The following is a 26,684-nucleotide window of genomic DNA, read 5'->3' as shown; positions in this document are numbered from 1 at the left end:
TGATTTGTTTTTGACTATATTTATATATACATATAATTGAGTATTATATGTATTATTACGGTAATATTTTATTTTTTTACTTTTTTGTATTCTTTTTTTTAACATGCATATTCAAAATAAAATCTTCAAATCAAACATGAAGAACATCAGAGCTCTGACCACCATCCTGGTCCAGACCAGACCAACCAGCTGCGTTTTCAAACCTCTGGACCCGACCGTTTTAGACGGTTCAAGGAGAACACGTTGACTAGTTTCTGTTTATTTTGGAGGTTTACAAGAATACATCTACATCCTTTCACCGTAACAAACCACTCTTCACACACGCTTCCATGAAGATGTTCAGGTTTATTCAGTTTCACACAGACGGATCAACACAGCCGGTGAGAAAACCAGACGGAGACGATCAGTGAACGTGTCAACCGCCAACAGAACCACACAAACGTCAGTAGGTGCCGTCCGGAGAGTTTCAGAGCAGAGCGGGGGGGGGCAGGGGTTACAGGGGGGGCTGGAGGGAAACCACATTTCACCTGAAACAAGGATCCTAGCGAGAACATCTGCAAACAGCAGCTACTACAGCAGGCCGCGGTTAAAGGAGCAGGCCGGCGTTTTCAGGGGGAAAACGGCGGCGTGCTCCTCTAAAAACAGAGCGGGACAGTCAGAGAGTGAGCCGTTACAAAAGGAGTGTGTGCGAGTGTGTGTTCTCGGTGGGCGGGATCACAGGTCCTTCAGGTCCTTCTGGATGCCCCACAGCGTGTCGGCGCTCTTCTTCAGCTGGCCCACCTCGCCGTCGGTCAGCGTCATGTTGACCACGCTGCTGACGCCGCTGTTGTTCAGCACGCAGGGCAGCGACAGGAACACCTCCTCTCCGATGCCGTACATGTCCTGCAACGCACACGCACCGGGTCAGACCCTGACTCAGACGGAGCTACAGGCCAGCTGTAGGGATGCCCCGATGCTGATACTGCTCTCATAGACTCGTACTCGCTAAAGTTCTCCGATACCACGCACCGATACCACTTCATTGTTGTTGTAGTTACTGATTAGTCACTCTAGGGCAGGGGTCGGCAACCCAAAATGTTGAAAGAGCCATATTGGACCAAAAACACAAAAAACAAATATGTCTGGAGCCGCAAAAAATGAAGTCTTGTATAAACCTTAGAATGAAGAGAAATGGCGAAATGTCAAGAAAAAAGTCGAAATGTCGAGAAAAAAGTCAAAATGTCGAGAAAAAAAGTCAAAATGTTGAGAAAAAAAGTCAAAATGTCGAGAAAAAAAAGTCAAAATGTCAAGAAAAAGTCAAAATTTCGAGAAAAAGTCAAAATTTCAAGAAAAAAAGTCAAAATTTTGAGATTGATGTTGAAGTATAATCGAGAAAAAAGTCAAAATGTCGAGAGAAAATCCAAAATGTCGAGAAATAAAAAAAATTGGAGAATAAAGTCCAAATGTCAAGATTAATGTTGAAGTACAATATCGAGAATAAAGTCGAAATGTTGAGAAAAAAGTCGAAATGTCAAGGAAAAAAGTCAAAATGACGAGAAAAAAGTTGAAATGTCGAGATTAAAAAAGGAAAAAGGAAGAAGAAAAAATGAGGAAAAAAAGAAAAAAGAAAAAGAGGAAAAAAAGAAGAAAAAAAAAGAAAAAAAAAGGTCAAACATTGTTGAAAAAGCTCCAGGAGCCACTAGGGCAGCGCTTTTTTCTCGAAATGGACAAAAAAAAATAAAAAATCTTTCCCTGCATTTTCTTAAATGTGAAGACAGTGCCAGTTTGGAGACTTTTTAATCTAAACAGAATGATTATTTTGTGTTTAAAATAGTTATTCTACTCATTTTATTTATTTTTATTGAATTTACCTGTTGCAAATAAAACCTGTCTTCCAATTCATTGCATTTTTCATTGCTTTTTAGCCTAGTTATTTTTGTGGTACAAGTATCGTATCAGTACTCGGTATCGGCAAGTACACAAATTAAAATACTCGGTGTGAACATTAATGTTATGGGGGCCTCCCTATCCAGCTCCGTCCATACTGACCTTCACCATGGTGGACACGGGGTGGACGCGGCTCATGTTCTTCACGATGCTCTCAGTGAGGTCGGCCACGCTCAGGCCGATGGCCCAGTTGGTGTAGCCCTTCAGCTTGATCACCTCGTACGCACTAAGACACAAGAAGAGCAGGTCAGTCACATCCAAACACCCGTTACAACCACATAGCAACCAGGGGTCAGGATGTAAAAACAAAGGGTCAAACTTGGAATTTTAAGTGAAAAAGAGAAGTTCAAATTGAGATCTCAATTTGACACCCCAAGGAACGTAAATTTATTGATTTTGTTGTATTGCAGGCAAAAATAATTATCGCTCTTAAGTGGAAGAGAACGGATGCAGCTACAATCAGTGCTTGGATCGAGGTTATGGCACAATGTATGTCAATGGAGTGAATAACATATACAGGACTGTCTCAGAAAATTTGAATATTGTGATAAAGTTCTTTATTTTCTGTAATGCAATTAAAAAAAACTAAAATGTCATACATTCTGGATTCATTACAAATCAACTGAAATATTGCAAGCCTTTTATTATTTTAATATTGCTGATTATGGTTTACAGTTTAAGATTAAGATTCCCAGAATATTCTAATTTTTTGAGATAGGATATTTGAGTTTTTGGCACTAGAAAAATAAATAATCAATTAACAATTAAAATTAGTGGTATGGAATTAGAAAGAGTATACGAAAATAAGTTCCTGGGGGTAATAATAGATGATAAACTTTGCTGGAAATCACACATAAATAGTGCAAAATCAAAAATGTCTAAAACCTTAGCAATATTAAGTAAAACAAATTATATTTTCTGTCAAAAAGCAGTTTTTGATGTATAACTCACTCATAGTTCCATACATGACTTATTGTGTGGAGGTATTGGGTAACACCAATAAAACAAATATAAACCCTATTTTCTTATTACAGAAACGAGCGTTAAGGATAATTAATAGATCTGACTATTATGAACCAACAAATAATCTCTTTATTAAATATAAGACTCTAAAATTCCATGATATAAAAATCAATAGAGATATTGATTAAAAAGAAAAAAGCACCATCACATGTTCTATACCACGTTGTGATATGAAACAGTACAGGTTTCTGAGACAGAACTGTCCACGTCCAGAGCTCTGCTGCTCAAACATTAGTCCTTCAGAGACATGCCGAGGGTTTGAGGGAGGGCCTCAGTTCTCTGATGGGATCTGAACCGGGGTTCCGTCTGCTCTCAGAGCTCAGGTGCAGCAGAACCGTCCCCCTAACCTCACCTGTCCACCACAGCCTTGTGCGTGGCCTTCCAGCCCTCCTTGTCCCCGTCGGTGCCGATGTCCGGGTTCAGCTTCTGCAGGTTCACCCCGGCAACGTTGGCGCCGCTCCACACGGGAACTGGAAACAGATGGGATCATGTTAAAACCAGGTCCAGCAATAAAACCTCAAACCCAGATTTAGCTCGAGCCGAGTAGGTTGTAGTGGAAAAGCTCCAGTAGTTCAGACTGGGCCTGAGCGTGCTCACCGCTGGTGTCTCCGTGCTCGCCCAGCACCCAGCCGTTGAAGGAGCTGGCGTGGATGCCGAGCCGCTCCGCCATCATGTAGCGGAAGCGGGCCGAGTCCAGGTTGGTGCCGCTGCCGATGACGCGGTGCTTGGGCAGACCGCTCAGCTTCCAGGTGACGTAGGTCAGAACATCCACTGGAGAGACACGAGACAGCAGTGAGCAGAGGAAAAGCCAGCTCTGGAACCATCATTTTCTGATTTATTTCGTTTTCTTTCTTTATGTCTTGTTTTTAACTGGGCTTTGACTGGGAATTTATTATTGATATCGAAATTAGTAGAATTATTATAATGATAGCAGTGACTGAAAATATATTACTAATGTATGGTATTATTAGTGCTTCTATAGTGTATTAGTATAATATTAGTATATAATACATAATATAATACTATTATATTATGTTATTATATATACTATTACTATAATTTTTGTGTTATTAATACAGGACTGTCTCAGAAAATTAGAATATTGTGATAAAGTCCTTTATTTTCTGTAATGCAATTACAAAAACAAAAATGTCATACATTCTGGATTCATTACAAATCAACTGAAATATTGCAAGCCTTTTATTATTTTAATATTGCTGATCATGGCTTACAGCTTAAGAAAACTCAAATATCCTGTCTCAAAAAATTAGAATATTCTGGGAATCTTAATCTTAAACTGTAAACCATAATCAGCAATATTAAAATAATAAAAGGCTTGCAATATTTCAGTTGATTTGTAATGAATCCAGAATGTATGACATTTTTATTTTTTAAATTGCATTACAGAAAATAAAGAACTTTATCACAATATTGTAATTTTCTGAGACAGTCCTGTATAACTGATAGCAGCAGCTAATGGGGATCCATCCAATAAACAAGAAACAAAGTGTATGTTTTAAATGTATTGTGTTTTAATGTGGACCCCAGTAAGACTAGCTGTGTTTAAGGGCATACCTTACAAATAAACAGCGATCAGAAAGTGAGGACTCACCGGGGTTGGACACCACGATCAGCGTGCAGTTGGGGCTGTACTTCATGATCTGGGGGATGATGGCCTTGAACACGTTGACGTTCCTCTGCACCAGGTTGAGACGGCTCTCGCCCTCCTGCTGGCGGACGCCCGCCGTCACCACCACCAGGCGGGAGTTAGCCGTGACGGCGTAGTCTGGAGAAGAACAGAAACCAGGTCTGAGCCAGGTCTGGAGCGGAGTGGGGGGGTATCCGGAGCAGCGGCGGGTTCTCACCTTTATCAGCCACGATCTTGGACGTCTTGAGGAAGAGGCTGCCGTGCTGCAGGTCCATCATCTCTCCCTTCAGACGGTCCTCCATCACGTCCACCAGAGCCAGCTCGTCACACAGATCCTGGACAGAGGAGAGAAGGTTGAAACGGGAGCAGTAAAACCTACACACACCAGACTAGGGCTGGGGATCCATTCAAATGTCAAGAATCGATTCGATTCCGATTCTTAAGATCTGATAGAACTGCTTTCAGAAACATTGTGGGGCAGAATTACCAAACAGATCCAGGAAGGAAACAGAGACGGATGAAATCGGTTTTAATTTTTCCCACATTCCGTTTTTATTTGTTCCATTTTTGGTCTATTATGGTTTTTAATTTTTGGAAAATTTGGTTTTTAGCATTTTATGCAAATATAACCCCAAAACAGTATATAAAGTAATGAAATATAGACAATTTATGCAATTATAACCTAACACTTTAATGTGTTTATACCTTTAAACATATTTAAAGGCAAAAACATGGCACCAGTTATTCTCGTGTCCAACAAAACATTCCTTTTTGGGGATAAACAAAAAAATAACCAAAGGTTGTAATGTAATGATGAAAAAAAAAACATAAATAAATAAAAGAAAATAACCCCCCCCCCCCCCCCCCCCAAAAAAAAAAAATAATAATAATAATAAAAAATCGATCTTAAGGAATTAATATGAGAATCGATTTAGAATCGGGAAATCGATTTTTTTAACACAGGCCTACACCAGACCAGGTGCCTCATGTTCCAAGAGGGCCTGGATTTCATCCTGAATCCTTGCGTGGAAATATTGCATATGCAAAGACAAATAATCAGATGTTCAAAACTGTGCATACGCCCAAATCCACGCATGTTTCTTTGAACATCACAATCGACGTGGAATTGAACGTATATGCGGAAGCACGACACTCCTCCCTCAAGTAGATCAATTTGAATATGATGATGAGGATAAATATCCATGAAAAACTGCTCATCCAAACAAGAAAAGGTGAAAAAATAAAAAAACAATGGCCGTGAGCTGGACACGCTCCTGTCAGAAGTCGAGGCAGGAAAAGTAATTTATTTGGCTGCATTTCCTCTGATTTAAAATGTACCGTATTTTTGCGACCATACGGCGCGCCGTGTGGAAAGGCGTACCCTCAGTTTTGTGTGTCATTTCTGTATTTAAAGGGATTGTGACATGAAAAACACATTTTTCTTGATTTTTTGTGTTTTGTTGGGTGTCTTGACATCAATTACACCCAAAAAACAACAAACTTTTAACATTCAGTGTATTGTGTGCTTTCTGGGATTTTCCGCATAACTATGCAAAAACGGCGCATGTGGTTTGGTGGCGGATCGTTACGTAACGATCCGCTAAATCACCGCCCCCTCCACCCAGCTCCCTGCCTCCGCTCCTCTCCAGCGCACCATAAAGGCTGATTTATGGTTCCGCGTTACACCGACGCAGCGCCTACGGCGTAAGGTTACGCGGCGACGCGCACCATACGCTGAACCCTACGGCGTAGGCTCTGCGTCGATTTAACGCGGAACCATAAATGAGGCTTAACAAGGAGCTGTTTAGAGCCTCTTTTGTTCTAATCACCGGAGGACAACTGCTAAGAAGACCCGCGGCCACTGACTGGACTTAAGATAAGGGGACAGTGCTGCTTGCATGCCTTTATTTTTATGATTGTTTGCTGTGGTTCGCCCTCCTGCTTTTCCGTGCATGCTTCGCCTGTCGCTCCGACGCCGCTGTGAGCGTATGGCTGGAGGAGGAGGTTTGGAGGAGGAGCGGAGCAATGATTGACAGGAAAGGGGGAAAGGAAGCATTTTTCACGGCGCAAAAAAACACTGTAATAAAGAGCCAGGAAAAGATTACTAGAGTGAAGTTTTTCTTGTTACACTCTTTTAGACACATTTGAGGGATGTTGGCCAAGACTTTTAATAGTGTTAAAAGCATGTTAAAAATGATGTCACAATACCTTTAAAACAAACATATGGCGCACCAACCGAAAAGGCACCGTCTACACACACACATATGGAGCGCCGCCTTACAACAACACACAAGTATACGAGTGTGCGTATTTAAAAATAGAGCGGGAGCAAAACTTAGTTTTATTGTGCTTTATTTAAGTTATTAGAATTATACAGAGTACCGTGCTGTAGTTGGCCGTATGGGTATTGTTGTTCCTTGTGGGTTTATTATGTTCATACAGGTTTGTGAATATTTATATTCAGCGTTAGTGCATCATTACATTCTTTTATCATGTTTGTGTTTTAAGAATCGACACCAGAACTTAAGTTGGTGGATGAAAAACGGCTCCTCGTCCGATTCTAACAGGTTTAGATCAACCTACGTGTGTTTTGATTCTTACAGCTTGCAGAATACGTTTCCACGAGCACCTCTCTCAGGAGTAGAACAATGTGATGATGAACTTATATTTAATCCTTGAAGCATCACGATCTGATTCATGCGCCGGGACGAGACGGGTCTAGGTCCCGGCCTCCGTCATCAGAATAACTGGTGTCATGTTTTTGCCTTTAAATATGTTTAAAGGTATGAAAACATTAAAGTTTTCAGTTATAATTGCATAAATTGTCTATATTTCATTACTTTATATACTGTCTTGGGGTTACATTTTAATAAAATGCTAAAAACCAAATTCTCAAAAATGAAAAACCAAAATAGAAAAAATTAAAACAGAATGTGGGAAAAAATTAAACCGATTTCCTCCATCTCTGTTTCCTCCCTGGATCTGTTTGGTAATTCTGACCCACAATGTTTCTGAAAGCAGTTCTATCAGCATTCTGGGAGCTGATTGGTCCTTACAGCATCATTAGCTGCAATACTTGCTGTTGAATCTCAATATAATACTAGTAGTAAGATGTTGCATAACTACAGTCATATCATTCATGCAACAGCTCAAAAACCTGTTTTAATAACACTAACCCAAATCAATATCAGAATCGAATCTTGATAATCGATTCTGAATCTTAAGAATCAGAATTGATTCTTGACATTTGAATGGATCCCCGGCCCTGGTTCTGACCCGTATCTTCTGATGTGCTTTGGTACGTTTCATCTGAGCTTTGGTGACGTCCGTACTGAGGTCCGTGTGAGTGTTGGTGCTGCAGGTGCAGGAGTTCTTACCCGCAGCAGGATGCTGACGGCGCAGGCCATGCCCACCTGGCCCACGCCCACCACCGTCACCTTGTTCCTGGGGGGCTCGGGGGCCGCGCTGGCCACGGGGCTCATGAGCTTCTGGAGCACGGAAGACATGATGCCTGCAGCGGGAGAGAGAAGCAACCACACGGATGAGATGGGTTTTTTCAGTGAACCGCCGAGAACACAACTCATGTCAGCAGCAGCTTTTCCTCTGCAAGTAGCTTCCACACTGATTTACTCCTCCGGTCACGATCTTGGTTTCCCGCCATCGTTGCCTCGGCCACGACGCACCCTGGAGCTCTGCCAGGAATTCAGTGGTTAACCGCCCATGGGACGTAAAAACCGTGAAACGACAGACAAGACCATAACCATTCATCCTAAAAACAATTAAATACTCCTTCAAATTAAACTGACGTGTGAATGAAAAACTATCCAAAATCCTTCATTTTAAATGAAGTTGTGGGTTTTTTTGTGGATTTTTTAAAGATTTTTGTGGCTTTATTCAAAGTTTAGACACGAAGCGGATAGAGAGAGAGAGAATGGGGACGACATGCAGCAAAAGGCCGCAGGCCGGGACTGGAACCTGCGGCTGCTGCAAGAGGACTGTAGCCTCAGTACATGGGCCGCTTGCTTTAACCACCCAGTGGCCCAAATTTGTCCACAGAAGACGTCCACAGAAGACCCGGGAGAACATCTCCATGTTCAGGAGAACGCACACGAGGAACCGAGAGCTGAGCAGGAGCACGTCTCCGTGTTTGTGACATCAGCAGGAACCGTCTGAAGGAGGAGGGGTCTCCTCCAACATCAAATGTGACCACGGAAATCAGAGAGTTGAAGAATTACCACCACTACTGCTATTACTGATACTGCTACAATTGATTTTACTGATGCTGCTACTGCTACTATTACTACTGCTATTACTGCTGCTAAATTTGCTATCTGTTAAATTATATAGCTTGTTAGCAGAGGAGTCCTCTGAGTCTTCTTCACGGAAACTTAATGCCTGGGGGAGAAGATTTACAGGAGGACTTGTCCTCAGAGGACTGGGAAGAAGCGTTTGCTAAAGCACAAACAAAAACTACCAAACACATCTCAAAGTACTGCAATATAACTTGCTTATGAGGACATATGTAACGCTGGAAAAGCTCAATAAGTATAATGGTGCCATCCCTGACGTGTGCATCAGGTGCAGAGAGGAGAAGGGGACGTTCTTCCATTGTATCTGGAAATGCAATAAAGTTTAACAATACTGGTGGGAGATTAAACAAGCTTTAGAGACTATACTAGGTATAACATTTGTTTTTGACCCTAAACTATTTATCCTAGGTTTATATCCTGATAGACGTCATATCTCTAAAAAAATAACCACTGCCCTGGATTTGTGTTTACTGCTTGCAAAAAGAGTCATAGCACTCTCAAGGAAGAGAACCAGTAAATCAAAATTAATTACCTGGATTAAGGAAATGTCTCCAACTTTACCTGTGGAATGTGGAATGTCCTTAGTGTGATAAAGGAAAACTAAGTATTCCATGTTAAAAGTTATATTATAAACACATTGATGTGATTTAAAGCTGCTAGGATCCAGGGGGTGGGTGGGTAATGTCTGGGGTTATGATTTTATTTTCATTTATTTATTTATTTATTTTTGCTCTTAATTTATGTGTTAATTTTGCATTGTTATACTTAATAATATGGGCATTACTTTTTTTTTTTTTTTGTATTTGTTTTTTTTGTTATTACATTTATCTATTCATTTTTGTTGTTATGTATTGGTGTTTTTTTTTTGCACCATGTTGTTTTTTCAGAAAAAGGAAAAAAATAAATAAAAATTTGATCACAAAAAAAACTTTACCTGTGGAAAAGATTACTTACATTATAAAAGGGCAAACTATGATTATTTCAAAACATTTGGGGTCCTTTTATGGACTATATGGAGAGTGTGAATTTATGCGGGCCACTTGCGACCCGCCAGGAGCTTTTATGTGGCCCCTGGTCATATTTTAAAAAAGTATGTTGTCCCGATCGTTGGCGGCCGGCTTCACTTCCAGCCGGCCGGATGTGACAAAGTAAGCGAAACTAACATGGTTTACATATCGCATTTTGTTAATTAATAAAAGTTTAAGATGCTTGGTAGCCTTTTCAGTTGGTTAATGATTCATTGGACAGTGTTTGTACATGTTAATCTCTGCTAGAGATGTTTTTTACTACTTTGGATTTTTTGCCAGGGTTGCACATTATTTGTTATTAACCTCCGTTGTAACGAGGACTTGTTTACATCATTAGGCTTCTAGGATTGGCCTGAAATATTTTTCATTTGAATCTCTAAATGAGGACTTTGCATTTCAGATGAACTTCTAAGCCTCCTATAATTTCATGCGATTGTTTTGTTTTGCTGATATAAAGCACAGATGTGTCATAAATAAAGGAGCTTATGGTTAATATTTTGGTTGCTTATTTATAACATCAAACTGGCTACTATGGACTGAAATGCTTGTGCTCAATGCTTAATATAATATTCAAATAAGGAAATCTTGGTGGAAAGTGGTGCTTTGTCATTATGGCGTGTTTTATTAAAAGTAGGTCAATATCAACTTCATTAAGTTTGCACAATGCATGGTCAGGGTCATGTGTGAGTCTGACCCCCTCCCCCACCCCCAGCTGAAAGGCCTAGCCCTAGCGGGAGCTGCTCTGCATCCGTGGGATTCTGCCTGAAACACACTTCAAACTTTCAAATCCCTGATTACAAGTCGGCTGCTGTTAAAGCGTGCACAGCGTACGATAAAAGACTTCATCTTCATGGTTTTCCAACTGCATGTTTTTATTCTCAACTCAACTCTTTCAGCAGCAGAGCTCAACACGGTTGAATAAACCTACGAGGAGCTTTATTACATCTATGGGGACTGGAAACATCCCAAAGTAGTAAAATCTTCCGCTTGACAACCTTTTTAGATACAATGGATATTAAAGTTATATTTTAGGATATTATGATCCTGGTCCAGGTTTCTTCCCTCCTAAAGGGGAGTTTTTCTTGCCACTGTTTGGCTTAAGGTTTTTCTCCCACTAGGGGAGTTTTTACCTGCCATTGTTTATGTAATAATTGCTCGAAGGTCATATTCTGGGTCTCTAGCAGAAGTTGTCTCTAGGATCTTTCCAGACGCTATATACAGTAAATAAAATTGAATTGAAATAAAGTCAGTGGATGTCTGAAGGATGGCGCTGGTTCCTATCGTCTGTAGCGTCACACAAATATCCAGACATCCGTCCTAAAGCCAGCAAAGCAAACGGACCTGAGCGGTACCAAGACCTGTTCTACAAACAATCCCGGTCGCTCGTCGAGCAGACGAGCCACGTGAAAACGCCTGAACTTACACGATGACGAGCGGATGGGCGTCAGGAAGCGGGACATCATGACGGCGTCGCTACGGGAGTTGGGATCGACTCCTGACTGACGCCCAAGTCGGATTTTAAATAGTGGAGTCTTATCAGGTGGGTGAAGCCCAGCCCCGCCGCCATCGTCCAAACCTTCCTGCGCCGCCGCTCGCCGCTTTAACCCCAGCGGATTAATCGCTGGTGGATCTGGCATGTTATCGGGTTGTTGTCCCATATCGGGTTGTTGTTTTCCCATCTCTGCAGAAGGAGTCCTGCTGCTCGTATGTGACGTGCAGTTTATATCTTTGCTTTTGTCGTCATCTGACAGCAGATGTTATTCTGACACTTTTATCTCAGGAATATGATGTTCCGATGTCCCGGAAACTGATACCGTGTAACAACTGAACACCATCTCCAACTGATGGCCTTGAAGGAGTGACCCACATTCAGGACGCTCCATCTTCAGTTTCACACCAAGTTATTGATGACATTAATATTTACTGATTTTTGTGTAGGTTTGCCAATTAGCTCTTAAAGTTTTATCCCCTTTTTTTTCTCCCTCTCATTTCATTTCTTTTTTTTTTTTAAATTCAGCTCTGTATCTTTATTTATTTAATTTAGTTTTATTTATAGTTATTTTTGTGACTTTTCTACTTTGGTTTGTCTGTGTGGAGAGTGTGTTCCATGTTCTGGGTGGTGTTTAAAAGAGGATGCATATTTCTGTAATGTCATTTAATTCACTATCGTCTGACCTTTTGAAATCAATGAATATACTTATTAAAAAAACGAAAAAAAAAAAAGTTATTGCTGACGGAAAAGCAGCATGGACGTCTAAAGCTTTTTACTGTAAAGACGTCAGATCTGAGAGCGCAGAGCGTCGGGATGAATCAGGTTACCGGGTCAGCAGACCGGATTCCCACACGGGGTTTCCAAAATTAAAATTCAGACAATTAACTGTGAACCAGCTCCTTCTGAGACGACGACGCCCCGCGGATCAGGAAATTAACGCTATAGAATTAATGACAGGTGAGCAAAGCGTCCAAAACTTAAGAGATAACCGTATTTTGGACCATAAGGCGCAGGATAAAACATATATAAAGCCAAACAAAACAGTCAGCTAAGTTGAACTTTATTCAACTCGTTCACAATAACTCAGAATATCCTTCAGTTGTAACTAATACAGAAAAATAAACTCACATTTTAAAATCATTCTCTGGCTCTGTAAAAAAAAGTTCTCTGTATCAAACCTGTTCTCACCCTAATTCTTGTACTGTAACCATGGTGATAAAATGACAGTATAATCTGTCATGCAGCTGTTTCAGAGATCGTGTCACCAGTATATTCCTCAGAAAATGTAACAAAGTACAAGTAGCCCTTTGTCTTATAGATAACCAGCCTAGATTCTTCTGCATGCTGGACGCATTAGTGTGAGGTTGGAACAACCTTGTATTATGATTATGAAAATTGGGTTTACGCCAAAAAAGCTAACGTTGGCTTGACATCTATGAAGTTAAGATAACATGGACTAGACGTTGGAGGATGGTTGCTGGCCAGCACGGCATAATTAGTTCTAATCTAATCTAATCAATCTGACGTTGCAACCCGTACCCAACCAAGGACCGACTTTAAAGTTATTCTATGCAACTTCCTAGAGCTAGCAAGATTTGAAAGTGGTGCTTCCTCTAAGCCCCGCCCCCCCCCGCCCCCACCCACAAGCGCTCCGTCCGAAGCCTCGCCCCCACAAACACGAACGCGCATACAATTATTAAATATTTTGGACAGCACATTTACAGCAAAACTACCCCATGTCTCATTCACCTGTAAGCGGCGCCGGTTTTAGGGGGGGCAGGGGGGGGCTGTGCCCACCCAAACGTGCATCCTGCCCACCGGCGTCTCCATCCCGGAGAACGCCGGTACATGGCACGGCAGCGCTGTGGTGCGCTGCAGGCTCTAAAGCCACGGCTACGGCGTACCCTACGGCGTAGCTGTGGCTACGTGTGTGTGTGTGCTCCCGCCGCGTCCCCGGCTGGCGCAGCGCTCCGCCAGCCGCTGCAGTGCCGTGCACCGGCGCTCTCGTGCACCGGCGCTCTCCGCTCTCGCCGTGATGGAGACGCCTACATCCCCACGGACCCCATACAGCTTCCGAGCCGGAGCTGCGGCGGCTCTTCGTGTCCCCGCGGGCTGCTGCTGCAGCAGCAGCCCGGACCGACGCTCTGCTCCCCGCTCTCACACAGCGGGACAGAGTCGCTCTGGAAATAACTACTGGGCTCCGTGGCCCCTCCGAGGGAGGGGGGTTACACTGGGACACTGTGAGCCCAGGAGGACCCGTGAGAAGTGGACACGGGGGGCTGGAAGCGAGTGCGCGCATGGGACAGGACGGGGGGGCGTGGTTTAAAATAAAGCCATTTGATTGGTTCTTTCCCTTCCTGGACCTGGACCAATCCGTATCATTTGGACCGAATGGGCGGGGCTTAGAGGTGCCTTTTTCAAAATTTTTGCTAGCTCTAGGAAGTTGCATAGAATAACTTTAATGTGTCAGCCGAACGGTCCGACCATCAGTCAAGCGGAGCGGCTTCATCGCTACCAAAGTCACTAAAACATTTGGACAAGAATTGAAACATAAGGTGTACCGGATTATAGGGCGCACTTTTTGACAAAAGTTAAGAATTTTAAGTGTCGTATAGTGCGGAAAATACGGTAACAACAATAACGGGGGGGGTGTATTGACAGGTGAAAAGATTACCTTGCAACACGCAAGGTAATAAAAAAGTTAACGATGGGGAGTCTTCATCTTAAGCATAAGCGTCTTTGAGATATTTTAAAAGCGCTATATAAATAAAATTGATTATTATTATTTATTATTATCTTCATCATGGAGCAAACTAGTAAAAGAAGCCAGGAAAAACAGGCAAAACATAAAGATATGCAAATGTCTATTAATGAGTAACAGTAGGCTTAGCTATAGCTTAATAATCAGGCTTTTGCTAATATGTTGCTATTAGCCACAGAAAACAACTGTGTTCGTCTTTTAGTTTTACTGAACCAACAACTATAAAAACTGAGGCGTCATGTCATGTCATGCAACTCTTTTCCCCCCGCAGGCAACCGGGTCTGGTTTGTGTTTGCAACAACAAGCTCAAATTCACACAGACGTCCGGGTTGGGGGATGTTTTATTGCATTTTATTTATATATACACGCTGGGTCTGGGTTACATAACTTCTAATATACATTGACATGCCATTTTGTAATCTACATGTGACAAAGCTTTTTAAACAATTAGTCGTGTGTTGTGCAGAATTAATAGGATGTTGATAAAATGTGCCTTATGGTCATTTTAATTGGGTAACTGATGCCTGTGTGACGTAAGTGGGATCTAACCTACATAATTGATTTTAATTGTAAATTAACTGGTTTTGGTTTGGGTTTTTTTGGGGGTTTTTTTTTGGGGGGGGGGGGTGTTGCCCAGGGCGTAAATCTAGCCAGAAGTCTTTGCCAAAGCTGCTCTTCAGTCCTCGTCCTGCATCAGGGGGAGTCCAGAGACGGGATGCCACTCCTTCAGTCACCTGTTTACTTCCCTCCACTTTTTACAGACAATAGTTTTTTTTATCCTTTTGGTCAGAAATGTAGCTGCTCTTTGAAAAAAAAAAAACTGTTAACCTGTATTCGTTCACCTGAGCCGCTGAGTTTCTCTCTCAAACATCGACAGGTTCAACAGGTTTTAGTATGAAGGTCGATGAGAAGGCGTGCAGGCGCAACAAAAGTCTGCCAACTTTCCCTCTTAGAGGACACCGTGCCTCACGGCAACCTCCAAGGTCTGGACAGGAACCAAAAACGCCTCTACTTCCTTATGCTGAGCCACCCGGCCACTAACGGATCTCACTAACGGTGAAGGACAGAAGGACAAACAGACTCACACACAGCTATTACCCAACAGAAATAACCACTCAACCATAACTGGAGCTAATGTGCAAATACATAATGTATACAGGACTGTCTCATAAAATTAGAATATTGTGATAAAGTCCTTTATTTTCTGTAACTCATTACAAATCAACTGAAATATTGCAAGCCTTTTATTATTTTAATATTGCTGATCATGGCTTACAGCTTAAGAAAACTCAAATATCCTATCTCAAAAAATTTGAATATTCTGGGAATCTTAATCTTAAACTGTAAACCATAGTCAGCAATATTAAAATAATAAAAGGCTTGCAATATTTCAGTTGATTTGTAATGAATCCAGAATGTATGACTTTTTTTTTTTTTTTTTTTAAATTGCATTACAGAAAATAAAAGAACTTTATCACAATATTCTAATTTTCTGAGACAGTCCTGTATGTATGTTTTATGTTTGTTCCCTTGTTTTATTGTATTGTTTGACTGAATTGTTTTTGTTTTCTGTGGGGACTGTGGGTGGAAACTAGCATTTCTGCTAAAATCTGGTGTATTTACACTGCTTGATGTAGTGTTCATTAATATGCATTGTCCCATCTAAAAAAAATAAACTTTGAATAACAAAAATGAGTGTATGTTGATGTATGTGTGGAGGGGTGAATGTGTCTAGATATATATTTATTTTATTTGTTTTTATTTCATTGTATTTCTTTTTTTGTTATTTTATTTTATATATGATGCACTGACTGGAGAGCACTTTAAATTTCGTTGTACCTGGTGACAATGGCAATAAAGATCTATTCTATTTTATTCTGCTGCAACAGCCGGCAGGTTCTGAATCATTAAGGTCCAATCAGTACATGACGGGGACTGTTTACGGAAACAAACACTTTCTGTGCCTTTCATCATTTATTTAGGTTGAACGTCTCAAAAAGTCCAACATATAATAGAATTCTGGATTTTTAAAATAAATTTTTCTGTGTTTTGATGACAAATTTCTCACTAAAGAAAACAAAAATAACTGTTTGCTTTCAATGGCCACGGTTACATGATGTTTTTTAATTCGGAATTAATTATTAATTAATTTTTATGTTTCCTGCCATCTGTTCTTTTAATTATTTCCAGGTCCTCCAAGCTATTTATTAAATAAATGGTCTCTGCTCTTGACCAGCGTTTACTGCGTGCTGCCATCTTGAAACTTTGTTTGGAAAACCAGCCCAGCGCGGAATATAAGCGTCATGGAGACAGACGGGCGAGGGAACGAGCAGAAAGAAAGACCGGAATTAATTTAAAGAGGAATGAGTGAATACATGATCGCGGAATTATTCTATTCTTATTTAAAATCAGAATAAACCAGACACTTACTTCGGAATTAAGTTTAATTCGGAATGGCCTTTTTCATTCGGAATTAGGTGTTTACATAGGCTGCGTCCGAAATTCCACACTTCCACCCTAATGAGTATGCAAAAACTGATCTTTTTGTGCGTACTCAATAGTATGCTCTATCCATACTCATTCTGGAGAAATGTATTAGTATGGATTGATTAACACTAGCTGAGCAGAAACTTCCCACAATGCAATGCAGCGGTGTTTGGTTGCTATGGGATACGTATATGTCATAAGTATAATATTAAGTAGTATTAAGTATTCATATATAATAATATTACAGGACTGTCTTAAAAAAACAGAATATTGTGATAAAGTTCTTTATTTTCTGTAATGCAATTTAAAAAAACAAGTATGTCATACATTCATTACAAATCAACTGAAATATTGCAAGCCTTTTATTATTTTAATATTGCTGATTATGGATTACAGTTTAAGATTAAGATTCCCAGAATATTCTAATTTTTTGAGATAGGATATTTGAGTTTTCTTAAGCTGTAAACCATGATCAGCAATATTAAAATAATAAAAGGTTTGCAATATTTCAGTTGATTTGTAATGAATCCAGAATGTATGACATTTTTGTTTTTTTAATTGCATTACAGAAAATCACAATATTCTAATTTTCGGAGACAGTCCTGTATATAATGTCATCTTGTTTGGGCCAGAATAAACAGGAAATAGCAGAGCGGTGCTGCTACTGCTGCTGCTGTGACACGTCACTTCCTCCCAACGGCAGGAAGTGCCGTGTGCGCTCTTAATAGTGCGTCCGAATTAATGCATACTACTGATATTTAATCAAAAGTGTGCCGAACTTAAGTATACTTTTTAGTATATACTGTTTAGTATGGCATTTCGGACGGTCATGGTCATTTCAACTCATTTTAAATCGGATTTCATTTTAATTCTGAATTAAAGAGGAATTAAACTTCCCATGTAAACGCACTCAATGAGTAGAAACTAAATGCCAGCCGGTGCTGAAGTGTGAAGGTCCAGGGGCCTCAGACCGGAGCCGGCCGGGCCCCAGAACCTGTGACTGAATACCAGAACAGAGTCCATGTGATCCTCCTGTATTTAGAGAGGCAGCTGCCTCCATTTCACATACCAGTCTCTTCAAGGTCAACGAAGAGTGGACATGGAGGTGGGGGAGGACAAGTGCTCCTTATCCAGGAGACAATAGCCCCCTGATCCCGCAGCTCGGTTTACACTTACATAACCAACCCACGGGATTCTGGTTCAGTCACAGGGGCCGTTTGGCCCCACGGGGAGTTTTGAGGGGGATGGGCTGCAGAGGGAGCTGGGCCTCACCCCTCACGAGAAATAAAACATAAGGTGCACCTGATTATAGCTTGCACATTTTGAGAATAATAGCCTCTTGATCCCAAAGCTCAGTTTTAAAGTTACATAACCAGATTGTGGTTCAGAATCAGAATCATGTTTATTTGGCCGTCAGGTCAAACAAGTCATGGAATTTGACTCGGTTATTTTCGCTCACTGTCATAAATAGGCAAATGACAGCTCTTGTTAACATATATATCATGTTTTTTAAAGTGAAAGGTGCAGCAGTCAGAGGGGCCGTTTGCCCCCGCAGGGTTTAAAGCCTGATTTATGGTTCCGCGTTAAATAGACGGCGTAGGATACGCGGCGACGCATACCCTACGCTGTAGGTTCTGCGTTGATGTAACGCGGAACCATAAATCAGCCTTGAGGGGGATGGGCCTCATCCCTGTCAGACTCCAGCTGAAAAAATACCGTTTTTAATGTCAACCTTACAAAGATAAGAAAAGGAGACAAACTAAACCAAAAGTTTAACGTGTTTCCACATCTGTGCTGCGCCAGCTACGATTCGGCCGATGACTTTGGTGAGAAGACGTTCAGACGCGCACGTACACAGGCAGGAACCACGCAGGGGGAAAGTGAAGGCTGATTTATGGTCCTGCGTTAGAGCCTACGGTTGATGGTGCGCGTCGCCGCGTACCCTACGCACGTAGGCTCTGCGTCGGTGTAACGCGTACCATAAATCAGCCTTCATGAGGAAATGGAGACGCGTCGACGCTGAAAAGGCGGAAATGGACCATGAGGTGTTGGTGCGAAAACGCAGAAAAGCCCAGCGGCTCCACGGCAGCGGGATAACGGCCACGGACACCGTAGAAACAGCTCCACGATCCGTGACTTTCAGTTTGACCTCGTCCACTCCTCCACCGAGCATCCATCCATCAGCCATCCGGGCACGCGCCCCGCTCGCGGGGCCGCGCAGCCGCACAATCACCCAAAACAGTGAAGAGAAGAGCGAATATTAAACACTTACAGAGTCGGAGAGATGCTGATAAATGATATCTGTTGTCGACGACGGAGACGGAGCGGAGAGCGACCGATAAGAGCAGCGGCTACAGCAGGAGGAGGAGGAGGAAGAGGATGGGAGAGGGCAGGGCCGGAGCACACGGGGGGCCGGCGGAGCTCGGGGGGCCGAGCCCGCACCGGCCTATTAATAACAGTTTTCAGTCTGTCGTTCAGATAAGAGAAGATAAGCGTCCTGGAGACTAAGGGCCGGTCCAGATCGATGAGTATTGGAAGGTTGTCAAAGTCGTATCAGCGAAGAGTCAATCATTTATTTTGGAGGCCTTCAGTATTCTATGGAGGAGTATTAGGGCCATGCAGGAGAAAAAAGATTTTAGAGGGGAAGATTTTTTTTTTTAATGTGCACTTTGAGAAAAAAGTCTAAATGTCGAGATTAATGTTGAAATACAATTAGAAGAATAAAGTCACAATTTTGTGCATAAAGTCGAATATTTCGCCTTTAAATTTCGTTAATAAATTATAATAAAAATATTTGAGACGGGAAGATTTTTTTTATTGTTCACTTCAAGAAATGACGAGAAAAAAGTCGAAATGTTGAGAATAATGTTGAAATACAATTTCGAGAAAGAAGTCAAAATGTCGAGAATAAAATTTAAAATTAAAATTTCGTCAATAAAGTCAAAATTTCGCCTTTTTTCTCAATATTTCGACTTATTCACGAAATTTTGCCTTTTTTTCAAAATTGTACTTCAACATACAGAAGAGTATTAGGGCCATGCAGGAGAAAAAATATTTGAGACAGGAAGATTTTTTTTTATTGTGCACTTCAAGAATAAAGTCGAAATTTCGTGAATAAAGTCGAAAGTTTGCCTTTTTTCTCAACATCAACACTTTATTCATGAAATTTGGACTTTTTTCTCAACATTTCGACTTTTTTCTCGAAATTTTACCTTCAACATTATTCTCGACATTTCGACTTTTTTCTCAACATTTCAACTTTATTCACGAAATTTTGACTTTTTTCTTAACATTTTGACTTTTTTCTCGAAATTGTACTTCAACATACAGAAGAGTATCAGGGCCATGCAGGAGAAAAAATATTTGAGACGGGAAGATTTTTTTTATTGTGCACTTCAAGAATAAAGTTGAAATTTCGTGAATAAAGTCGAAATTTCGCCTTTTTTCTCAACATTTCGACTTTTTTCTCGAAATTGTACTTCAACATTATTCTCGAAATTTCGCCTTTTTTCTCGAGATTTCGACTTTTTTCTCGAAGTGCATAATGAAAAAAAAATCTTCCACCTCTAAAATATTATTTTTATTTTTCTTCTGCCTGGCCCTAATACTCTTCCGTAGTATTCTGTTAAAGGGGGCTCCCACTCCCAGTAGACTTTAAGCGTGGGATATACGTGCTGTTGGAGCTTGCGTTCGCGTCTGTTCGCCTCCGTTCGCGTCCACCACCAACTGCAACGTCGCTCGCGTAGTACGTGAGGAGAGCGCGTCGTACCGGCGGTGACCGATTGGGGACAGTAAGCAGAGCAACAGTTGGAAAAGTGATTCAATATTTAGTAGTAGCGGTAGTAGTAGCAGTAGTAGCAGTAGCAGATTAGAACAACCAGTACTGGAGTTGAGGAGGGATGAGGAGGGATGAGGGGGGATGAGGGGGGATGAGGGGGGATGGCATCCCCCCCTGAAATAAAAACGGTCCAAATCATCCCCCCTGTAAAACTGCCATCCCTCCTTTCCATCCCTTATGTCATTTCATCAATGAATGTGGTTTTACTGCTATTTCAACATTTAGAGTCATCACCAGAAAAATAACACCAGAAAAATAACTTATTTGACAATTTTCACCTGTTTCAAGTAAATTTTCACTTGAAATAAGTAGGAAAATCTGCCAGTGGGACAAGATTTATCTTCTCATTACAAGCAAAAAAATCTTGTTCCACTGGGAGATTTTTCTACTTATTTCAAGTGAAAATCTACTTGAAACAGGTGAAAATTGTTGTTTTTTCCAGTGATGAGTCTTGTTTTAAGTGTAATGAGATTTTTTTTACTAAAATAAGACATTTCAACTAGAAATAAGACAAATATTCAATTCAATTCAATTTTATTTATATAGCGTCTAATACAACAGAGTTGTCTCTAGACGCTTTACAGAGACCCATACCCAGAACATGACCCCCGAGCAGATATTACATAAACAATGGCAGGTAAAAAACTCCCCTAGTGGGAGAAAAACCTTAAGCCAAACAGTGGCAAGGAAAAACTCCCCTTTAGGAGGGAAGAAACCTTGAGCAGGACCAGGCTCATCAGGGGGGACCCTCCTGCCGAGGGCCAGACTGGTGGGTCAGGGACGGCAACAGCACAGCAGGCAGGTGGAAGCAGCAACGGGATGACCGGGGGTGGGGACCGCAGGCCAGCACACAGCTCCCGAAGCTCCGGCCCAATCATCAAGTCCCAGGTTGGGGTGCAGGGTCAGGAAAAGACTTGTGCTCCGTAATGCAAGCTACAAGCCACCCACGGCCACCTGCAGGACAAAAGAGAGAAAAGGGAGGAGAAGGGGGGGGCAGCAACGGGATGACCAGGGGTGGGGACCGCAGGCCAGCACACAGCTCCCGAAGCTCCGGCCCAATCAGCAAGTCCCAGGTTGGGGTGCAGGGTCAGGGAAAGACTTGTGCTCCGTAATGCAAGCTACAAGCCACCCACGACCACCTGCAGGTTCCGGTGTCCGGCAAAGGATGCTGCAACATGGACAAAAGAGAGAAAAGGGAGGAGAAGGGGGGGCCAGCACAAGAAACTACAGGAGCGACTCTGACACACTAAAGTTTACACTACCTAAAGATTTACCAACACCAGCTAGAGGTTTACTAAACACTAACTATAGGCTTTACTAAACAGAAAGGTTTTAAGTTTAGTTTTAAAGGTGGAGGTGGTGTCAGCCTCCTTAACCCAGATTGGAAGTTGGTTCCATAGTAATGGTGCCTGATAGCAGAACGCCCGCCCTCCAAATCTACATTTAGATACTCTAGGAACTACGAGTAAACCTGCACTCTGAGAACGGAGAGCTCTGACAGGAACATAAGGCACTATCAGGTCTTGCAAATAATGCGGAGCTAAGCCGTTTTGGGCTTTATACGCAAGTAATAAAATTTTAAATTGGATTCTGAATTTTACGGGTAACCAATGGAGCGACGCTAACACTGGAGAGACGTGGTCTCTCCTGCTAATTCCTGTCAGTACTCGTGCTGCTGCATTTTGGATCAGCTGGAGCCTATTCAGCAAATTACTTGGACATCCTGCTAACAACACATTACAGTAATCTAGTCTAGAAGATACAAACGCATGAACTAGTTTTTCTGCATCACTCTGTGAGAGGATTTTCCTAATCTTTGCAATATTACGGAGATGGAAAAAGGCTATTTTACAAACCTGATTGACATATGGTTTAAACGACAAATCCTGATCGAAAATAACACCAAGATTTCTCACAGTTGCACTGGAAGCCATCGCAACACCATCTAATCCCTTCCTAAGATGCTCTGGACCAAGAATGATAACCTCTGTTTTATCTGAATTTAGAAGCAGGAAATTTCTGGACATCCAGTCCTTGATGTCCCTAAGACATGCCTGAAGTTTAACTAACGGTTCTGTTTCATCCGGCTTCATAGACAAATAGAGCTGCGTATCATCAGCATAACAATGAAAGTGTATGCCGTGATTCTGGATTATACTTCCCAACGGCTGCATGTATAAACTGAACAAGATTGGCCCTAGCACTGAACCCTGCGGAACACCATAACAGACCCTTGACTGTTCTGAAGAAACCTCATGTACATGAACAAACTGGAACCTGTCAGATAGATATGATTTAAACCAACATAGAGCTGTCCCTTTAATCCCAACAACATGCTCTAACCTGTGCAGTAAAATGCCATGATCTATAGTGTCAAAAGCAGCACTGAGGTCCAGTAGAACCAATATGGACACTAATCCCTTATCTGAGGCCATAAGGAGGTCATTCGTGACTCGAACAAGTGCTGTCTCTGTGCTATGATGCATTCTGAACCCTGACTGAAAGACTTCAAACAGATCATTTCTATACAAATAGTCACATAACTGGCTTGAAACTGCCTTTTCCAGAATTTTAGACACAAATGGAAGGTTGGAAATTGGTCTATAATTAGCTAAGGTGTCTGGGTCAAGAGAAGGTTTTTTAAGTAAAGGTTTAATTACTGCGACTTTGAAAACCTGTGGTACATATCCTAAACTTAGGGATAGGTTAATTTGGTCCAGTATTGTCATACCAATAAGAGAAAAAACATGTTTGAATAGACGAGTCGGGATGGGGTCTAACATACATGTGGTTGACTTAGCTCTATTAACGAGTGAAGTCAGCTCAGGGAGGTCTATAGGATCAAAACAGTCTAGAGACAAGTCAGAGCCTAGGGAAGTCGCTAAAGCTGAAGAAACACCTACAACCGGCTGGTTGATTTCTTCTCTAATTCTCGCGATTTTACTGTTGAAGAAGCTCATAAAGTCCTCACTACTGAGAGCTGCAGGAATGCACGGCTCAACAGAGTTGTGACTCTTTGTCAGCCTGGCTACAGTGCTGAACAGAAAACGTGGGTTACTTTTGTTATCCTCTATCAGCGTTGAATAATAAGCTGTTCTGGCTTTGCGAATGGCTTTTTTATATACTATTAGAATATCTTTCCATTCACGATGAGAGTCTACAGACCTACAAGAGTACCACTTCCTTTCCATTTTACGCACGTTTTGTTTCAACATGCGGATATCTGAATTGTACCAGGGAGTTAAGCTCCTGTGGCTAGAAACCCTCCTTTTCAAAGGAGCAACTTCATCTAAAGCTGAATGCAACAAATCAGCAGTGTTACTAGCAAGGAAATCAACATCTGCAGAGGTAGAACCCAGGTCACTGGCCTCGACTACATCACTATTTCGCACTGTCGTAAGGTAAGCAATGGCCTCCCTAAATTTAACAATAACTTCATCAGACAAACATCTGCTAAAATAATACCTCCTATTTTGCACTTCAACATCAACAAAATTAAATTCAAACGTTATTAAGTAATGGTCGGATAAAAGGGAGTTTACAGGTGACACCAACAGACCATCAGTTTCAACACCGTAGGTGAGAACGAGATCGAGAGTATGATTAAAACAGTGCGTCGGTTTATCCACTTTTTGTGAGATACCCATTGATTCTAGAAGAGAATCGAAGGCTAATTTAAGATTATCGCTTTCAACATCCATATGAATGTTAAAATCACCCACTATGATGAATTTATCTGTGCTGATCAATAATCCAGAAAGGAAATCTGAAAATTCAGACAAAAACTCCAGATACGCACCAGCAGGGGGCCGGTACACTACCACTAACACAACTGGCTTCTCTGATTTCCGGCTCGGAAATTTCAGACCAAGCATGAGGCTTTCAAATGTATTATAGTTGCACTTGGGTTCAATTTTTGTTTGGAGACCGGAGTTATAAATTGCTGCGACTCCTCCGCCTCGGCCCGTGCTTCTAGGAATGTGATGATTAAAGTAGCCGGGCGGAGTTGATTCATTCAAACTAACATACTCTTCCTCTTGTAACCATGTTTCTGTTAAGCAGAAAATATCACTCCTGCTCTCTGTAATTATATCATTTACTAACAGAGACTTAGAGCTTAATGATCGTATATTTAGTAGTCCGCATCTAATTTTTCGGTCTGTAATTGGTACCAAATGTGCATTGGTTTTAATTTTTACAAGGTTATCTTGGTTAACGCCTCTATAACGCTGCACCTGGTGAACTTTTGGAGGGCGGGGAACTGCAACCACTTCTATTTTGCTAGGCACCTGGCCAGAGTCGCCAATATCATGTAATCCTACAGTTTTAGAGTCGCTAATTACATAATGCAATCCTACAGTTTTGTTGGCAGGCGTTGGTCCTTGAGAAGCAACAGATGTGTCGCTGAGCCCTTTAAGACTACCCTTCCTCCGAACCGTCACCCAGCTGCCCTGCCTGGCCGGCTGCCGGGGAGCTGCAGGGGAGCGGTTACGCTCAGCTGCTACGGGCCGGTCCGCAGAGGATTCTATCGGACTATGGTCTAGTTGGCCAAACCGGACCTCTAACTGACTAAGCCTCGCCTCCAGCCCTGTTAAACTACAGCTCTGCATCCTGGCCTGGACCCTGCATTGTCAGGGGGAGTGTCTAATAACATTGGCCAGATTTCTAGACATAAGAGCTGCACCATCCCGGGTGGGATGAATGCCGTCCCTTCTAATCAGACCGGGCTTTCCCCAGAATGTCTCCCAGTTGTCAATAAAGTCCACGTCGTTTTCTGAACACCACTGAGACAACCAGCGGCGGAGCGAGAGCATGCGACTAAACATGTCATCGCTGGTCAGATTGGGGAGGGGGCCAGAAAAACCTACGGAGTCTGACATGGTTTTGGCGAAGTTACACACCGAGACAATATTCATTCTGGTTACTTCCGACTGGCGAAGACGGGAGTCATTAGCTCCGACATTGATGATAACTTTACCATATTTACGATTACCCTTTGCCAGTAGCTTCAAATTTGCTTCTATGTCGCCCGCTCTGGCCCCCGGGATGCACCTAACTAAGGTCTCTGGAGTCGGCTTCACATGTCTGACTATGGAGTCTCCAATCACCAGGGTCGGTTTCTCAACAGATGTGTCGCTAAGTGGGGAAAATCTGTTAGACACATGAAGCGGGTGGTGGTGTTCCGTGAGCCCTTTAAGACTAGTCTTCCTCCGAACCGTCACCCAGCTGCCCTGCCTGGCCGGCTGCTCGGGAGCTGCAGGGGAGCGGTTACGCTCAGCTGCTACGGGCCGGTCCGCCGCTAGCTTAGCCTGGTTAGCTGAGGAGGCTCTCGGACTATGGTTTAGTTGGCCGAACCGGACCTCTAACTGACTGAGCCTCGCCTCCAGCCCTGCAAATAAACTACACTTTAAGCACTTACCGTCTTCACTAAAGGAGGCAGAGGAATAACTAAACATTTCACACACTGAGCAGGAAAGAGGTGAAGCGGTGGGAGCCGGAGCGGCCATGCTAAGATGCTAACGGAGGCTAACGGACAGAAAATGTATCGGTGATTGGTGACAGTGAAAGTTACGGAAGAGAAAATGAGCGAGTGTTGAAATAAAGACAGTAATGTACCAGATATAGTGCTATTTTACCAGAAAACAGTCTAAGTTTTAGATAAAAAGTCGGGAGAGATCTGAGCCTGCAACGCCGTGAAACGGCAGCAGCACAGACCGCAAACACCAGGAAGTGACGCGATGCGTGACGCAATACGTTACCCAATCAGCAAGCTTCCAGGACCTGTTGTCAAGTATTCTTGTTAAGATTGTGAGTTTTTGCAGTGATCCATGTTACTTATCCTGTGAAGGACAGAGTCATATTGATAAGTTCAGAAAAGTGTTTTTTATTGTTGTGTTTTGATGTATTTGATGTAAGCCCAGTGGATATTTAAAGCTTACAGAAGGCTGCATTTAACTGCTGCTATGTCATTCCTGCAGTATTTCTGCAGGTGTTTTGGTCACTGCTATTATTTGTAATATATTATATTATTTATAATCAGCACAAATTATCTGTCCCTATATGATAAAATCCACCATCCCCCCTGATTGTTTTTTACAACTCGAGTACTGAGAACAACGAACAAGTTAACATAACAAAATTGGATGAAGAGGACATTGTAACATTGCTTTG

The 26,684-nt window shown here is 42.0% G+C and overlaps 1 protein-coding gene across 1 annotated transcript; it reads right to left on the bottom strand.

The window, feature by feature from the left end:
* Nucleotides 1-325: 325 nt before the first annotated feature.
* Nucleotides 326-19,098, bottom strand: ldhba (lactate dehydrogenase Ba). The gene is made up of 8 exons (XM_061714217.1): nucleotides 18,948-19,098; nucleotides 7,975-8,108; nucleotides 4,815-4,932; nucleotides 4,562-4,735; nucleotides 3,547-3,720; nucleotides 3,302-3,419; nucleotides 2,029-2,152; nucleotides 326-882 (listed from the first exon to the last, which is right to left on the bottom strand). Exons 2-8 carry the CDS (start codon nucleotides 8,101-8,103, stop codon nucleotides 715-717), a joined length of 1,005 nt encoding a protein of 334 aa, XP_061570201.1. The 5' UTR covers nucleotides 8,104-8,108; nucleotides 18,948-19,098; the 3' UTR covers nucleotides 326-714.
* Nucleotides 19,099-26,684: the final 7,586 nt, after the last annotated feature.

The sequence above is a fragment of the Cololabis saira genome, chromosome 23 (genome assembly GCF_033807715.1).
Source record: "Cololabis saira isolate AMF1-May2022 chromosome 23, fColSai1.1, whole genome shotgun sequence".
NCBI classification, from domain to species: domain Eukaryota; kingdom Metazoa; phylum Chordata; class Actinopteri; order Beloniformes; family Belonidae; genus Cololabis; species Cololabis saira.
Note: the sequence above shows the minus strand (reverse complement) of the source record. Positions and strands in the feature narration are given on the sequence as shown.

Excerpts from the sequence above, each read along its gene's own strand:
- ldhba (XM_061714217.1), bottom strand. The coding sequence starts at position 8,103 with ATGTCTTCCGTGCTCCAGAAGCTCATGAGCCCCGTGGCCAGCGCGGCC. Across the intron at positions 4,736-4,814 it reads CAAGATCGTGGCTGATAAAG|ACTACGCCGTCACGGCTAAC; the intron begins GTGAGAACCCGC and ends GTTCTTCTCCAG. Across the intron at positions 3,420-3,546 it reads CGAGCACGGAGACACCAGCG|TTCCCGTGTGGAGCGGCGCC; the intron begins GTGAGCACGCTC and ends ATCTGTTTCCAG.